General features: G+C 45.7%; 1 protein-coding gene across 1 annotated transcript; it reads right to left on the bottom strand.

The window, feature by feature from the left end:
* Window positions 1-9,635: 9,635 nt before the first annotated feature.
* Window positions 9,636-11,629, bottom strand: SPAG11B (sperm associated antigen 11B). Its single transcript, XM_008511000.2, has 2 exons — window positions 11,481-11,629; window positions 9,636-9,924 (listed from the first exon to the last, which is right to left on the bottom strand). Exons 1-2 carry the CDS (start codon window positions 11,533-11,535, stop codon window positions 9,737-9,739), a joined length of 243 nt encoding a protein of 80 aa, XP_008509222.1. The 5' UTR covers window positions 11,536-11,629; the 3' UTR covers window positions 9,636-9,736.
* Window positions 11,630-14,368: the final 2,739 nt, after the last annotated feature.

The raw sequence follows: 14,368 nt of genomic DNA, 5'->3' as shown, positions 1-14,368 counted from the left end.
CTTAAAACAAGGTGTCAACAGAAAGTTTCCCTTCAAAAGCCAGAGCTCATACCTCCTTCCCCAAATGGCCCTTATATGGTTATTGGATGGGAGATTGAAGAGCTGATGGGTTTTAGCCACGCCACCTGCCACCTGGAATAACAGCTGTGTTTGCAGGTGGACAGGAGGTGACAATTGTTACAACTGCTGTCTGGCCAACAAGGTCTGTAAGATGCCTGCCTGTTTCAAAAATATGAAAATAAGGAAAAATGAACATTGAGAATCCATGAAATATGGTGGCCTAACTGCTGAGAGAGGAGTCCTGGGAGGGACTTGCGTAGGAAGTACACTGGGTGCAGAGCAGATCACCCAGGCTGCTGGGTGGGAACCAAAGTCAGGACATGCTGGAGACCACAGGCAGAGCAGGTCCATGACCTCCATCCCTCTTCCTTCCATTTGCTTGCTTGTGTTTTTCCATCTGCTTTCCCAATAAGTAAAAGTATATAAAAAAATTTTCTTCCTGGGGCCGGCCCCATGGCTAAGCGGTCAAGCTTGCGAGTTCCACTTCTGTGGCCCAGGGTTTCGCCAGTGGGGATCCTGGGCGTGGACCTAGCATCGCTCATCAAACCTTGCTAAGGTGGCATCCAACATAGCAGAGCAAAGAACCTACAACTAGAATATAGAACTATGCACTGGGGGGGCTTTGGGGAAAGGAAGGAAAAAAATAAAATAAAACTGACTGTATGTTAAAAAGAAAATTTCCTTACTATGGATATTAGACTCTTTAAAAAGTCAGTCAAAACTTGTGGTGGATGTTATGTGGTACTTCACCTTCTTACTTTGGTTTCTAAGCTTGAAATAAGCTATCCATTAGGGAAATCGTGGGAAAAAATATTCATTTTGCAGAGTATAAAAATTAAGAAAATGACTAATTATTTTACTTTTAGTCTCTGAGTGTTAGAAATTCAAGAAGCACTGCCTCATTTCTTTACATCTTTTCTTATCCTTCTTACCTCTCCCATCGCCCTTCTAGAACTGAGATTCTGCTAGAACAACTTATTCAATTTTCATTTGTAAATAATTATAAGATCAATTCTCATCTTTGAAAGGGAAAATGTACACATGATTATATGCATAGAAAAAGAAATCTATTTATTAAACTTTCTAAAGCCAATGAAATATTTTTTTTTTAATTTTTCTATAGATTCAGATCTCAGATCTCATAGTCAAGAGTATCAACACCATCAAATTGTTGCTCATTAATTCAGCCTCAAAATTGGGCATCTTTTTTAAGTCAAGCTATTAGCCAAAAATGTGTTTCAGTTTTTCTTCCCCAAGATATTGGAATCTCTTCATCTGTTTTTTGGAGGCAGAACGTGGTGGGAGTGGAAGTCAATATCCTCCTGCCCTTTTCTCAAGCTCTATTTGTATTTCACACAAGCAAGAGCACAGAGGTGGTTATTGGCATTTTGCCATCCTTTGGGGACAGTCTCTTACAAAGGTAAAAGCTCTTTTCTCTAGTGTGAGAAATCTATTTTTATTTCATCATAGGCAAATAAAGAAGATGGCTATTCATTTTTCTACCCCGTATTTTATTTGTTCTTTTTGGAATGTCCCAACTTCCCTGTCCACCCTGTTCATCTTCTCCAGGAAGACACAGCCATTTGACTGAATCTTAACTAGAAGAATCCAGCTCCAGCCCCTCCTGGGATACAAAAGGAGGTGAGGCGCTCCTGAATGATCCCTGCGGGCATCGAGGTGGAGCAGGAAAGAAACTGAATGGTACTTTGCTGAACAATGGGTTCCTGACTCTGGGGAAGTGAGAGACATCTTAGTAATTAGGGAAATATTTCCCTCTTCACAATGAGTTAAGATGGTACAATCCTCCAAACCTGATGCCTGCCCGGGGCAGCTGTACAGATGTTCCATCTAAAAGGTTTAGGAGCTAAAGAAAGGACCTTTACGTAGTCACTCTGCTGAGCGTGCATGAAGGATGCCTGCATGAGGAGTTGGACCCATGCCCATCCTAGACAAGGGCAACTTGGAGATCTCAGCCCCTCCCAGTGTGATGTTCTCTGGAGCTGGAGCGTCACCAGACACCCCGTATTATCCTGCTATCCTAAGTGGACACTCTAGCCTTTGGTTGAATGGGAAGAGGTGGTGGGTCACTAGAGTGATAGTCCTCACTGTAGCCGGAGTTGGGGAGAGCTAGATGGCGAGTTAAAGGAGAAGGTCAACTGGGGGCAGGAGACTGAGACAGGAACAGGAGGAACACACTGGGCAAAGACCAGCTTTTAAAAGTGTCTGAGCAAAGGGGCTTTCCTGCTGGAATCTGAGCAAAGTATTTATTCACCAGACTTTAATTTTTTGTTCTTCTCGGATAAATTTTCCAAAACCTTCAGTAAAACATTCCATTTGTATCTGAAAGGTCTGGTGCAGGAGTGTGGTGGAGAAGGTGAGCCCCTCGAGGTCCACTGTAAGCCCTCTCTGTGTGCTTCTGGAGAAAGGACATCACCTATTGCATGGCGGTGACCGCAGCAGGAGGCCACAGCCCACAGCAGAGCTGCTGCAGAGGGCTCAGGAGGAGCCACGAGCCTCTCCCTGAGGGAGTGGCTCTCAGCTCTGGATGCCCAGTAGCTTCACTCAGGTACTTTTAGAAAAACAGCTCAGGATCCACTGCAGTCAAGTCAGTAAGATCCTTATAGGCGGTGCCCGGGCTGGGCATAATATGCAATTCTTAAAAACTGCCAAGATGGCACTGAGAACCACAGTAGAAGATGATTTCTCACAGGTGAGGGCACTCACCTGGCTTAGAGACATAAACCTTGCCTGGCAACTTCTTAACGTCTGTTCTCTTCCAGGTCCCTCCCTGTAGCAATACAGTGACAACAATAAAGTGAAATGTGCAGCTTTTCCAGTTCCTTCCATCATCCTCACCTGTGACATGCACCACACCTAGCGTCAGACATCACACCTGAACATCCAGTTCCCTGAGTCACTATGACTCTGCTATCAGCTGGTCGGGCAGATGTAAATTCCAGAGGGCCCCAGGCTGGCTCATCCCATGGCCTCAGTCTGCTGGGAAAGGACCAGCCCTTCCTCTGGGTCACCCTGTGAATTTGCATCCCTGACACCTCTGTTCTGCTCCTGCCTTTTCTCCCAGACATTCTGGCATTTGCGGTGTTTTGCTCACGAGGAAGGAGGACACCATGAGTCTTATGAACGGAATTGGATAGACAGAGAGCTCTTCATTCAAGGAAGAGATGGAGAAGAACAGCAATGACAGAAAGGTTTCCTGCCTCCAGGTTCTACACCCGCCCTTGACTATCCCGTGGAAAGTCTGAGTTGGTCCTGCTGTCCATTTGCTGCCCCCTACACAGCCTCACAGCTGGTTCTTCCCTCCACAGGCCCCCACCTCCGCTCCCCCATCCCTGAGGCAGTTGGGATACAGGGAGAGGACAGGGCCCCTTGAGTTGCCCCACATTTTCATAGGGGCTGGTCTAAGCCACCCTTCCAGATGCCACCCACTGGGCTCACTCTTAACTTCCTTTCCTTATTTCTTCCTTTTTTTTCCCTCCCTTCCTTCCTTCCACAGATATACAGGAGACATGGAACTAAATGTTCAAGAAAAAGTGGTGTATAGACAGAGGCCCTGGGCTGTCAAGGAGGCAGGAGAGCATGACAGACAAGGAGAAAAGTGATGCATAGTTGGCTAAGGGAGCACAGGAGGGGCACCCAGTCCACACACTGTGACTCCTGCCAGCCTCCCCGAGAAAGTGTAGCCTTAGCTGAGACTGGAGGGGTGAATTCAGTAAAAGGGTGATCGGTGTCTGGGGCCCGGGAAACAGATGTGCAAGATCTGGGAATTAAAAGAACAAAGGGAGCTGGGGAATTTTAAGATAGCTCTGGCTGGCTGGAGCTTAAGGAGGAGATGGGTGCAGCCTGGGAGCTTATCAAGGGGTTCACATAAGGGACATCGGAGGCCACCGCAGGGCATTCGGGTTCACCATGAAGCAGCAGCTGTGGATGAGTCTTGCACAGTCAATGCTGGTCAGTCCTTCAGAGCATTCAGTCTGGCTGCCGTGGCTTGGCCGAGAGCTCCTGCCCTCCCTGCAGGCCAGCTGGCCTGGTGCTGACTCCTCTGTCCCACTCGTAGACCCAAGCCTGTTGCTGAGCTCTTGCCCAGGGGCTGGCTCGTCTCTGCTCCCTGCAGATGCCCTGTGCTCCCGGAGACATCACTGCTTCTCACTGTCATTTTCTATCCTTTGCTCTACCAGCTACCTGCTGGATGAAGCCCCATTCCCCAGGGCCCCAGAGAATCAACCTGGTTACATCAAGTTCACATTTTCCTTCTTCCACCATCCTGTGCTGTGCAGACATGCAGACACACCCTGTGGCCAGGAGAGCAGCTGCCTGCCTTGGCTGCCTGAGGGGATGGTCCTCTGCTCAAGCATCATCTTCTCCCTTCCCTGCCCTGTGTTGCAGTGGAACACTGACCCCTGAAGAGTCCCAACATACGAGAAGGCCACAGTCAAGGCCTCTATAGCTGGCTCCAGCCAGAGTTTCCACCTCTCCAGGTCCTTTCAGGTTTTCAAGCAGAGAAATACAAACAACAGATTCAAACCTCTCCTTGGACATTCCAGTGTAAGGGGTGAAGCCTGCTCGTGCTAACATGGGACAGAGGGATGGAGATTTTTAAATGTAAAGACTATCCATCAGATGCTCCCAACATCCAAGGTTCTAGCAGAAGTGGATCTCCCAACTTTCCCAGGACCGTCTTGTCAGATCCTGTCTGCTTCCCTCCCTCCAAGGTAGGCCAATGGTCCTTCATCTGCTAGGGGATCTCTTAGTCTTGGGGTGAGCTCTTCAATACATTGAGCTGACTCCCCTCATGGGTGCTGTTGAAGCATAAAACCCATAACTCATTTCATTCCAGGCCCAAGTCTAGGAATGCAGGAGACTTGGCAGAAACCCCAAACTCCTCTCACATATTCCCGCCAAAGGGCAGGAGAAGGAAGCTCCGATCGCATCTGCTTTCTTGTCTCAAAATCTGGATGATAATACACACCTCACTACAGATCAGGTGTGTGATATGAAGAATATGAAAAGCGATCCGTAATCTATGGTCTTCTACCAACATTATTGTGACCACGCTGATTCTCACATCGTTATTTATTAAGAAAGGGAGAGCTAGAGGTGACACCATGTGAGCACTGTTTCCTCTGTATATTATAGGATGGGGGGATTCGGATCAGGGGAAGCGGGCCAGACAGGGGCCCTATCTGGGTCCACCCTCAAATTGCATGGCCTCAGGCAAAACTCTGAAACCCTAAAATAGGCATAATAAAAGTCCTCGCTGGCTCCTTGGCAGCTGTGAACAGAGCTTCCTCCCTTAGAAGCTGTGTGGCTCTGGGTTAGTAGCTTCACACCTCTGAGCTTTAGATGTCTCATCTGTGTTGTGGACATACCCATGCCTGCTGCCTACATAGATTAACTGAGATAAATGTATGTCAAGTACTTGGCACAGAAGCTGGAGCAGAGGAAGCATTCAGGAACCACCAAGTAGCTGGTAGAGGTGGTATTTCCAGGTAAATCTTGAGAACATACCTGGGTCCCTCGGCTTCAGCCCCTGGACGCCCATGGTGGCCACCAAGCTCTGGTTGGCCTGTTGGGGAGCAGGCCACTCCCCTGTGAGAATTCTCTGACTTACCTGGGACAGGCACATGTTTCCCTGCAGGGGAGAAGTGTGACAGTCTCCGGTGTAGCCACGTGTGGAATAACCTGCAGGTGAAGTGTTACTACTTCGTGTCCCACGGGGAGGAAACCTGGAAACCGCAGGTTCCTCTGACATCCAGCCACCCCGAGGATGGCCGGGATTGCAGACATGCCGTCTCAATCTTCTGAGACTGGAGAATGCCTACTTCTCCCTCGATTAAGGGATGTAGCCAGGACCCGGGACCATGGGTAGATTTCTGAACTTGCAGGGGCCTCGGCTGCTAAATACATGATGGTGCTAAAGTAAATTCTTTCTGAAAAGACGGCGTGGTTTGTATTTCATGGAGGAAGATTCCAAAGGCAGTTCCAGAAGAGGAATTGGGAAGGTTGAGCTATTGCAATATGGTTGTTAGAGCATGTGGCCTATGGTCTCCCTAGAGAACTATTTTGAAGGATTTTCTTGTTTGTTTTGTTAAAAACTCACCTCATCCCTTTATTGTTGCAGTGTCTCCACGGAGAGTGTGAGATTTTGATGGCGGATAATGGCTCTGGGAGGGCTATGCTGCCTGACTACACCCAGTGTGAGGAGGTAGGGTTTGGCCTAGAGGGATTTTCAGTGACATTAGCGTGTGCCCATCCCCAGCACGATATTGTCATGGGGTGCGATCTTCAGAGGCAAGTGATGGAACAAGCACCTCACTTTTCTCTGCAGCTTATCTGTGCTCAAAGATCCCAAGACATGGGGAGGCCAGGGCCTTCATCTGAAGAGCCCAGATAAACTCCAGAAGATAACAGACATCGAACTTACGTGGGGGCTGTTTGATCTACGGGTGTTTTCAAAGCCCATTCAGGCTATGATTGTGTAGAGAAAGACCTTGTATAAATGTGTACATGCACGTGAGTATTTTGATTATTAAATCACTCCACCTGTAGGTATTCGAATGGGATGTGTGCCATTTTCACATTGAAATACAACCTCAGATCACTTTTGCCACATCTTATTTGAATCAAGAAGACTCAAACATTAGATAGAATTACTCACCCATCTAGTCCCAGTACTCTATCATTTGCAAAGAATTTCATGGACGTTTTGTTATTCGAAAACGGTAAATACAAAACTTCTGCCCAAATTTCAAATGAGGAGCCTGAGGCTCAGGGAGGCCGACCAGCATGGCCTGTTTAGGACTAGAACCCAGGAGCTCTGATTCCTCATCGGAGTTTTTCCATGACCACGCATTGTCTGTCAGAGGGGATGATTTTGCTAAAGGATCTCTTGGGTCCCTTTTTTGTCTAAGATTTTGTGACTGAGGGTCAGGGGACAGCAGGCAAATGCTTGTTGTGGAGACGGGATCCACGGGCACTCTTCATGGCTCTCAGACCCTCGCTCCCTCCTTTACTTCTGCTGCCCAGGTCATGGGGGAGGGAGCCACTAAACTCCCAGAGAATGAGGGAGTGACAGCCTCAGTTGTGAGGCTATGTAACAGCACAGGGGCAGCCGGGCTTGGTCCTACTTCCTAGCCAGTCAGGAGAGAAGAGTTGAGGATGTAGGCTTCAGGCTGTGACGAGAATGTGGCAATGGGCAGAGTGGGGTGTCCAGAGTTCCGTGGTGACCCCACGTTCCGCCCTGGGATCAGAAAGGACAGCAGTGGTATTGAAGAAGATCTGTGTTTGAGGCTTGCATTAAGTGACTTATCCTCCCTCTAATTCATATTGCTTGTGCTTGGTTGTCACTAAAAGGTATAAATACGAGGAGGAGGCAGGACTGCCTTGAGGATTTCGAAGTCCAGCAGGAGATATAGACACATACTGAACAGTGGCAGTCCAGGGACAGGTGCCATAATAGGGAGGCACCAAAGAGCCTGAGGGGCACAGAGCTACAGCCGTTGACCTTCCGGGCAGGGCACAGGGGAGAGGGCCAGGGAAGGTTACGAGTGGAGGGGACATTTGGGCCCATTTGAGTTTGGGGAGGGAAGGCCTCTGTCATCCTATTTACTCACTGAGTCATCTCAGGAGAAGAAGTTCCGAGAGGTACAGGGGGGATAATTACACTCGTCTCAGAAAAAGGAGCTACAGGGGAGTATAAATACTTGCCAAGTATAAAATACCAGACTGTTGTTGGACCCAGCCTGCCCTCTCTGCTCCAGCTGGCTCCCCGGCGCCTCAAACCACCACCAGCCCCTCCTCCAGTCAGTGGAGGGTTCACGCTCCCAGCGCCAGTTCCACCAAGAGAAGAGGCTTACCAACGTCCTGGATCTGCCTGAACTTCCTGCTAGCTGCCCCTGACCATGCACTGGAGGCTTCTCAGAGCAAGGAAAAGGCAGGCAAATCCCCAAGTTGAAAACAGATCTGGAATCCAGGAGCAGAGTGGAGTGAAGGCAACCACTGCTTTCTGTTTGTATGTGTGGTTACTATCCTATCTGCGTCTCTTCCATAAGCCCCCAGGGAGGCAGTCCACGGAGAACTGGGAGTGGCAGAGCTGGCTCAGAACCCACGGATCCTCCTCCGAGCCTTCCGTGTTTCTGCAGGCCTGAGCTGGCTCCGACAGCTGAAGGTGCTCAGCGCTGGGCCACAGTTGGCGTCAAAACTCCAGAAGACAGGCAGCAGCAGGAAGCAGTCAGACTCAGCTTTCAGGATCCACAGCTCTGCTGATGGCCTGGCCCTCCTCCCAAATAAGAAGAGAAGCACAGTGATGCCTTAATAAATATCCTGGTTGATTCAGTCTGGATTCAATTCAATTCATTTCCATAAATTTATATTAGTACACCATGCAGGGCAGAAATGAATGAGGCATTATAATTTAATTAATGCCAAGAAAAGCAGGCTAGAGGTGTCAAGTTATTCAGTCTCCCTTTGTTCTCAACTCCGCTTTTATTCCCAGTTGCTGCTCTCTTAGCCATGGGTCCAGCTTCATAATCCTTTACCATAACTGAGTTTGCAGGCATTGAAGGTGGCGGCGCGCCCTCTGGTGGTAAGTATTGGTATTGACAGCTGCCTGCCTTTCCAAGGTCATTTCCGGTTTTGAAAAGTGGTCAGCCATTTGAGGCTTCACATGGTCTTAGAACCATACTAGAGCTTTTTAGGACCAATTTCCACCAGATAATTTAAAAAATAAGGAAATGGATGCTATGGAGATGAAGTAACTTGCCCAATATATCAGAGAGGCAGAGCAAGAAACTGAATCCAGGTCCCTGGGCATTCAGGTCTCTGTGGGTCCCTGTGGGCTTCCTCCCTGCACCCCATAGAGGTGATTGTCACAGGATACAGCAAGGGATCAGATCAACTCCAGTGCTGGCCACTGATAGCAGCCTGGACGTTCCCCCTATCCCGCTTCATTCCCTTCCCTTCATATTTGCCTCCCCTGGGCTCAGCAAACACTGTGGAGCCTCTTTTGTGCCAGACCACACTGTGACTGCCTATTTTCTACCATTTCTGACTGGGGTATGCAAATGCTCCTTTCAGAGAAACTTCCCATTTTCCTCGAGGAAGACAGACCAGGCCCAATTTCGACTAGAAAATGTTTCCATTAGAAAAATGTTAACAGTGTAGTTTAGGGCCTTGTGCATGTCCCCTCCTGGCCAGTTCTGGACTCTGCTGTGGGTTCCTAACAGGCTCTCACCTGATCATGCCAGGGAGGACGGAGGCGGGAGGGGTCTCTCTCCTAGCTTCACGTGATAGAGAACCCACCTAGGATCACTGATGATGTACTGATTCTACACCCACATGGTAGGCTGCGATGGGGTCTTGGATGTCTAGACCAGCAACCTTTGAAGCCTGGTTTCTGGCCCACCCTCATCTGTGAGTAGGTAAGAGATACTCCCTGGAATAGGGAAAGGAGGTAGAATGTTACAAAATTCTGAGACTCTTTAAAAAAACAGACAGAAGGAAAAGTAAGTAAGCTTTTAAGAAAGCTCTTTCATCAGACCTCCACCCTTGGTGCTGGATTCGTTCAACAAGTGTTTATTGAGCACCTTCTACAAGCCACACATTATTCTAAGCCCTTGGGACACTTCAGGATCCCTCCCGCCTTCTGGAAGCTTACATTTTAGGTTCCAGATTCACTGTTTGTCTCTGGTTTATCATTCTTTTCTCCCGTTGCATTGGGTACACAGCACCTATTCCAGGGATCGGAGCAGATTTCGCCCTTTTTCTCACCAGAACGGCAGAAGAAAAGTCTGCAGGTTCCATGTTGCATAAGGCAGATAATATTTCTAATTCCAGGTGGAATATCTCCTATTGATACAATAGAATAGAGTGGATGTTTAATTCACAGAGCTTGGAGTCAAAAGGATAACCCCAGCCCACAGCCCAACTCCAAATGTTTGCCATACTCTTACAAAGTTATGTATCTTTGGGCAAGTTCCAGTGTAACTCATCTTCAGTTTCTTAGCTTTAAAACAGAAACAACAGTCTTCACCTCAAAATTTTGCCAAGAGGATGTATATTTTATTCTATATTTTTATATTATAACAGGGTTCTCAAGCTTCCTAGTGATAGACTTGAGTTAATGCACTAGGGGAAAGTGAAGGGAATTGTGGGGGACAGAGTGGAATGATGGAGGGGTGGGTCCTTGTCTCTAGAAAAATTGGAAATACTTGTGATTCTCAGCTTGTGGCCCAATTTTCAGTTTTATATCCTGCCATGAAAAGAAGAAAATAAAATCTTTCTTTTCAGCATGACTTGTGGACTTGTGGGTCAAGTACAACCACCTAATGATCCCATAAGGAAAGCATTTCTATTTGTCACAAGAAAAAAAATGTAACTATGTTTGGTGATAGGTGTTAATTAGATATATTGTGGTGATCATTTTGCAATATATACAAATATACAATCATTATGTTGTACACCTGAAACTAATATGATGCTATATGCCAATTAAATCTCAACTAAAAAAAGAAAGCATTTTCTATTTTGGAATGAGATGGTTGAAAGAAAGGTCATATGTCAAGTCTGCAAATGCCATTTACCGTGACTGAAAAACAAACAAAATAACCACACAAAACGCCCACACTGTTGGTCTTGCATGATTTGAAAAACAACCTTGCACAACAGCTCAGCAACAAGTGGAACCTACGCCATGATCCCATACCGTTTCAGCTCTGTTGTGGCTTGGAGGGGACAGTGAAGTGAAGAGATGGGCTCCCCATCTAGTGGAGGTGGCAGAACCACAAACCTAGGGATCTGCAGACCTGAGTCCTAGTTTTACTTCTTCCAAGACCTAATTATTTCTCCTTGGACAATTCATTTAACTGGTGATTCCTCAGTTTCTCATCTGTAGCACACAAGCTATGTGTGAAAGCTGGAGTAATACTATTCTAAGTGTGGACAGCTACTATGACGATAATTATTAATTGCATAGCAGTGTGTACTTGCTTCCTCGGGAGCTTAGTTTCTTCTCCCTGTAGAGTATGGGGCTGCCATAGAAAACCCCTACACCCTTCCAGCTCTGACATTTGTCGAAATGACAAATGCTATCATTTCCTTTTGAAAACTTTTTTCAGACTGCAGTCAGTTCTTCCTATTTCTATCGGAGCAAATCTGCCCCTCTGTCTTGTGTTATCACCCTGATAACTCATATTTAGCTTTTAAAAACTCTTCACAGGGGAGATTAAAATGGTCCAGAGCTGAGACCCAGAGCTGAGGTCACCTGCACCCACTAACAACACACAGACACACTCCCACCCCACACACAGACACACACATCAGTGGAATTTCTGGCTCTCCCAGTCTCTCCCAGTTCATCTTGACTGTCTGAGAGCAGCTTTCCACAGTGGCCAAGAGACATTTACCTGAGTTCATTTGGACCAAACAGAAGAGAATGGCGAAAAGAAAGAGAACCTTCATGTTTTAAGGTTCTCTCGGATCTCCCAGCCCTCCTGTGCTGAAAAGCAAATCTGATCAAAGAGTGAAGTGGAGTGGAGAGGGCACGCAAAATGGGACATTTATAGTTTTTTGGGAACACTAATCAGAGATGAGCACATTTATCTGGTCTACTGAGTAAGGCTGTGGGCAGAAGGTACTGGATACTCTTTATTTCTGCCTAAAAATAGACAGGCTTCTTGGTATTCAGAGAAGCAAGGCTTGATCAATAACTCAGCATAACAAGGTTGAAGTGGAAAGAGATCCAACAGGGGTGAATGGATACTTAGCACCAGGTGCTGTGTTAGTTGATAGAGATAGAGATGTGCAAAGACATGTTCCCTGCCTTCAAAGAGCTTTTTGGCTGGGCAGTGTCCACCAAAGTTGGACACCTGGATACACGCCCAGGTGATACCCAACAGACGTAGGCCCACGGGGACCGAGAGACATGTACAAGAATGTTCATTGTAGCATCACTCATTACAGGCATCAACAGAACCCAACCCAAATAGTGTATTAAAACATAGTGATGAAACAAATAATGTATTTCCCCATGGCAAGGAAAACAAAAAACTCTCAACTGCAGGTGCATACAACACGGATGTACCTCATAAACATCATGGACAAAAAAAGAAAAACGATGGATACAACATACAGTATTATATTAAAAATTTGGCAAGTCTAATCTACTATTGAAAGTCAAGAAATTGTCTACTTTGGGGAAAGAGTGACTCTTCTCTCACTCAACAAAGTTTTGTTGACTTGAGGGGGTGGCGGTCCAGGGGAGACACAGGGAGCCCGACCAGGGTGCTGTGCTGGGAGAGCTCTGGAGGGCGCTGTGGGTGCAGGATGGAGAGCCACCTGGGGGGGGGACAAAAGGCAAGTCTTCATAAGGGGGTGGCACTACAGCAGGGTGTGGAAGGACGGCTTTCCATGCAGGTTTACACAATACTGAGGCTAAAATGCCCAGGGGACATGGCTACAGGTTTTTCCCCTGCTTCATTTTAGTCCTAGCATCATTAGATTTATTTCTTCTAAAATTTGCTTTGAAGTGAAAAGCAAATCTTCTTTCCATCCTGTCTCCCAGGCCTTCCTCACAGCTTACTAGTTTCTTATCAGTCCTTCCAGAGGTTTTCTACATATACATAAGGACATAGGAATTTATGTCCTCTCTTTTTGTATAAATAACAACAGACTATGCATCTTATTCTGGACTTGCCTTTTTTTTTTAAAATATGACACCTCTTGGAGATTTTTTAAATAGGTACATGGAGAGCGTCATCATTTTTTATAACAGCTGCATAATATTTCTTGTAGTTGGTGTCCAGCCTTATTTAAACAGTCTGCAACAAACATATTTGTCCATGAGTCTTACCTAGAAAATGGAATTTAACAAAGAGAAGTCAGGTAGTGGCTCCAGATTTATGGAGGTGAACAAGGGCCCAGGTGAACAATGTGGGCATTCTGAAGAGGTGAGGGCCACGGGTTCATTTTGGAGATTCCAAGTCTAGAAAGATTAAGTAGACAGAGAATCCTAATAAAGGATATCCTGATTCACTGACCTTTCCATACCTTCTAAAAACACCTATGAAAATAGCACTTTGGGAGAAATCATTTGGGGACAAAAAGCAGCTTTTCTCTTTTTGCCAACGAAAGTTCACTCTGTAGGTAACGACGAACTAAGTCATTATAAAATAGATACGAAGATGTGTGTGTATGTGTGAGGGTGAAAGAGTCAATAATAAATCTCTTAAAAATTGAAATTCTTTTTCTATGAAGCATTTGTTGTGAACACATCTCTGAAATCCTCCAATGTAAAAAAAAAAAAGCATACGCAGTTTGACTCAACCCTTGAGAAAACTGGCTTCCACACCAAGAATACATCCTAAGTTTGAGGGTCCCATTGAAGAATCATAACTCTGAATGCACCTCTGCGGATGGAGAAAGTGTCACATAAGATGCAAGAAATATCATTTGATAAAAGCACTACAGTGCATATATCCAAATGTATGGAGCATTATTTAAAAGTCACCTTGGTAGACTAGACAATAAAAAGTATGTTTTATACTTTGAGTTCATTCTTGCTATCTATACTCACGTGATTCAGAAAGGGTTTAAGGTAAGTGGTTAGTGTATTTTTTTCTAGCAGTGTGACCACTGATCGATCATTGTGCAATTAAAGTTTGGAAATAGTGTTCTGTAAAGTTTTGAAATTTTGTGAGCTATGTTGGAAAATAAGCTCATTTGGGGAAGAAATAAATTAATAGTATCAGGATTTATCACCCACATTTTCCTCCATACCTGAATCTGTTTCCAAGGCACAGACTTGGAATGTAACCACTAAGGAAGAATTTTATAAATAGTTTTGGGGATCAGGCATGCCATTCCAAAGGAAGACCAACTAGAAAATCAAGCCCAGTGAATAGTCTCATTAGTCTGGTCGTAGGTTCATAGGTTTGTATAATTACAGGGTGGAAAGGAACTAAAGCTCAGTTTGTCCCAATACAGAAGGTAATTATTCTGATGTGCATTATACTCAGGAATTGAAGAAACTATAAGGAAAGTTAAAAGATACCCTCGGGTTTGCAAACATTTGATAGCAGTAAAACATTTTAATATATTAAAATAAAACTTTGATATGACAACAACAATTAGACAGTCTCATTAAAAAATGGGCAAAGAACTTGGGTAGATATTTCTATAAAGAAGAAATACAAATTGCCAATAATCACATGAAAAGATGCTCAACATCCTTAGTCATTAGGGAAATGCAACTGAAGTCACAAAGAAATATCAATTCACATGCACATGAATGGCC

Source organism: Equus przewalskii, chromosome 28 (assembly GCF_037783145.1).
Source record: "Equus przewalskii isolate Varuska chromosome 28, EquPr2, whole genome shotgun sequence".
NCBI classification, from domain to species: domain Eukaryota; kingdom Metazoa; phylum Chordata; class Mammalia; order Perissodactyla; family Equidae; genus Equus; species Equus przewalskii.
Note: the sequence above shows the minus strand (reverse complement) of the source record. Positions and strands in the feature narration are given on the sequence as shown.

What these genes read in the sequence shown, in the direction of transcription:
- SPAG11B (XM_008511000.2), bottom strand. Translation starts at nt 11,535, where the DNA reads ATGAAGGTTCTCTTTCTTTTCGCCATTCTCTTCTGTTTGGTCCAAATG. An exon ending in TTTGGTCCAAATGAACTCAG is followed by an intron (nt 9,925 to 11,480) that starts GTAAATGTCTCT and finishes TTGTATCAATAG; the next exon opens with GAGATATTCCACCTGGAATT.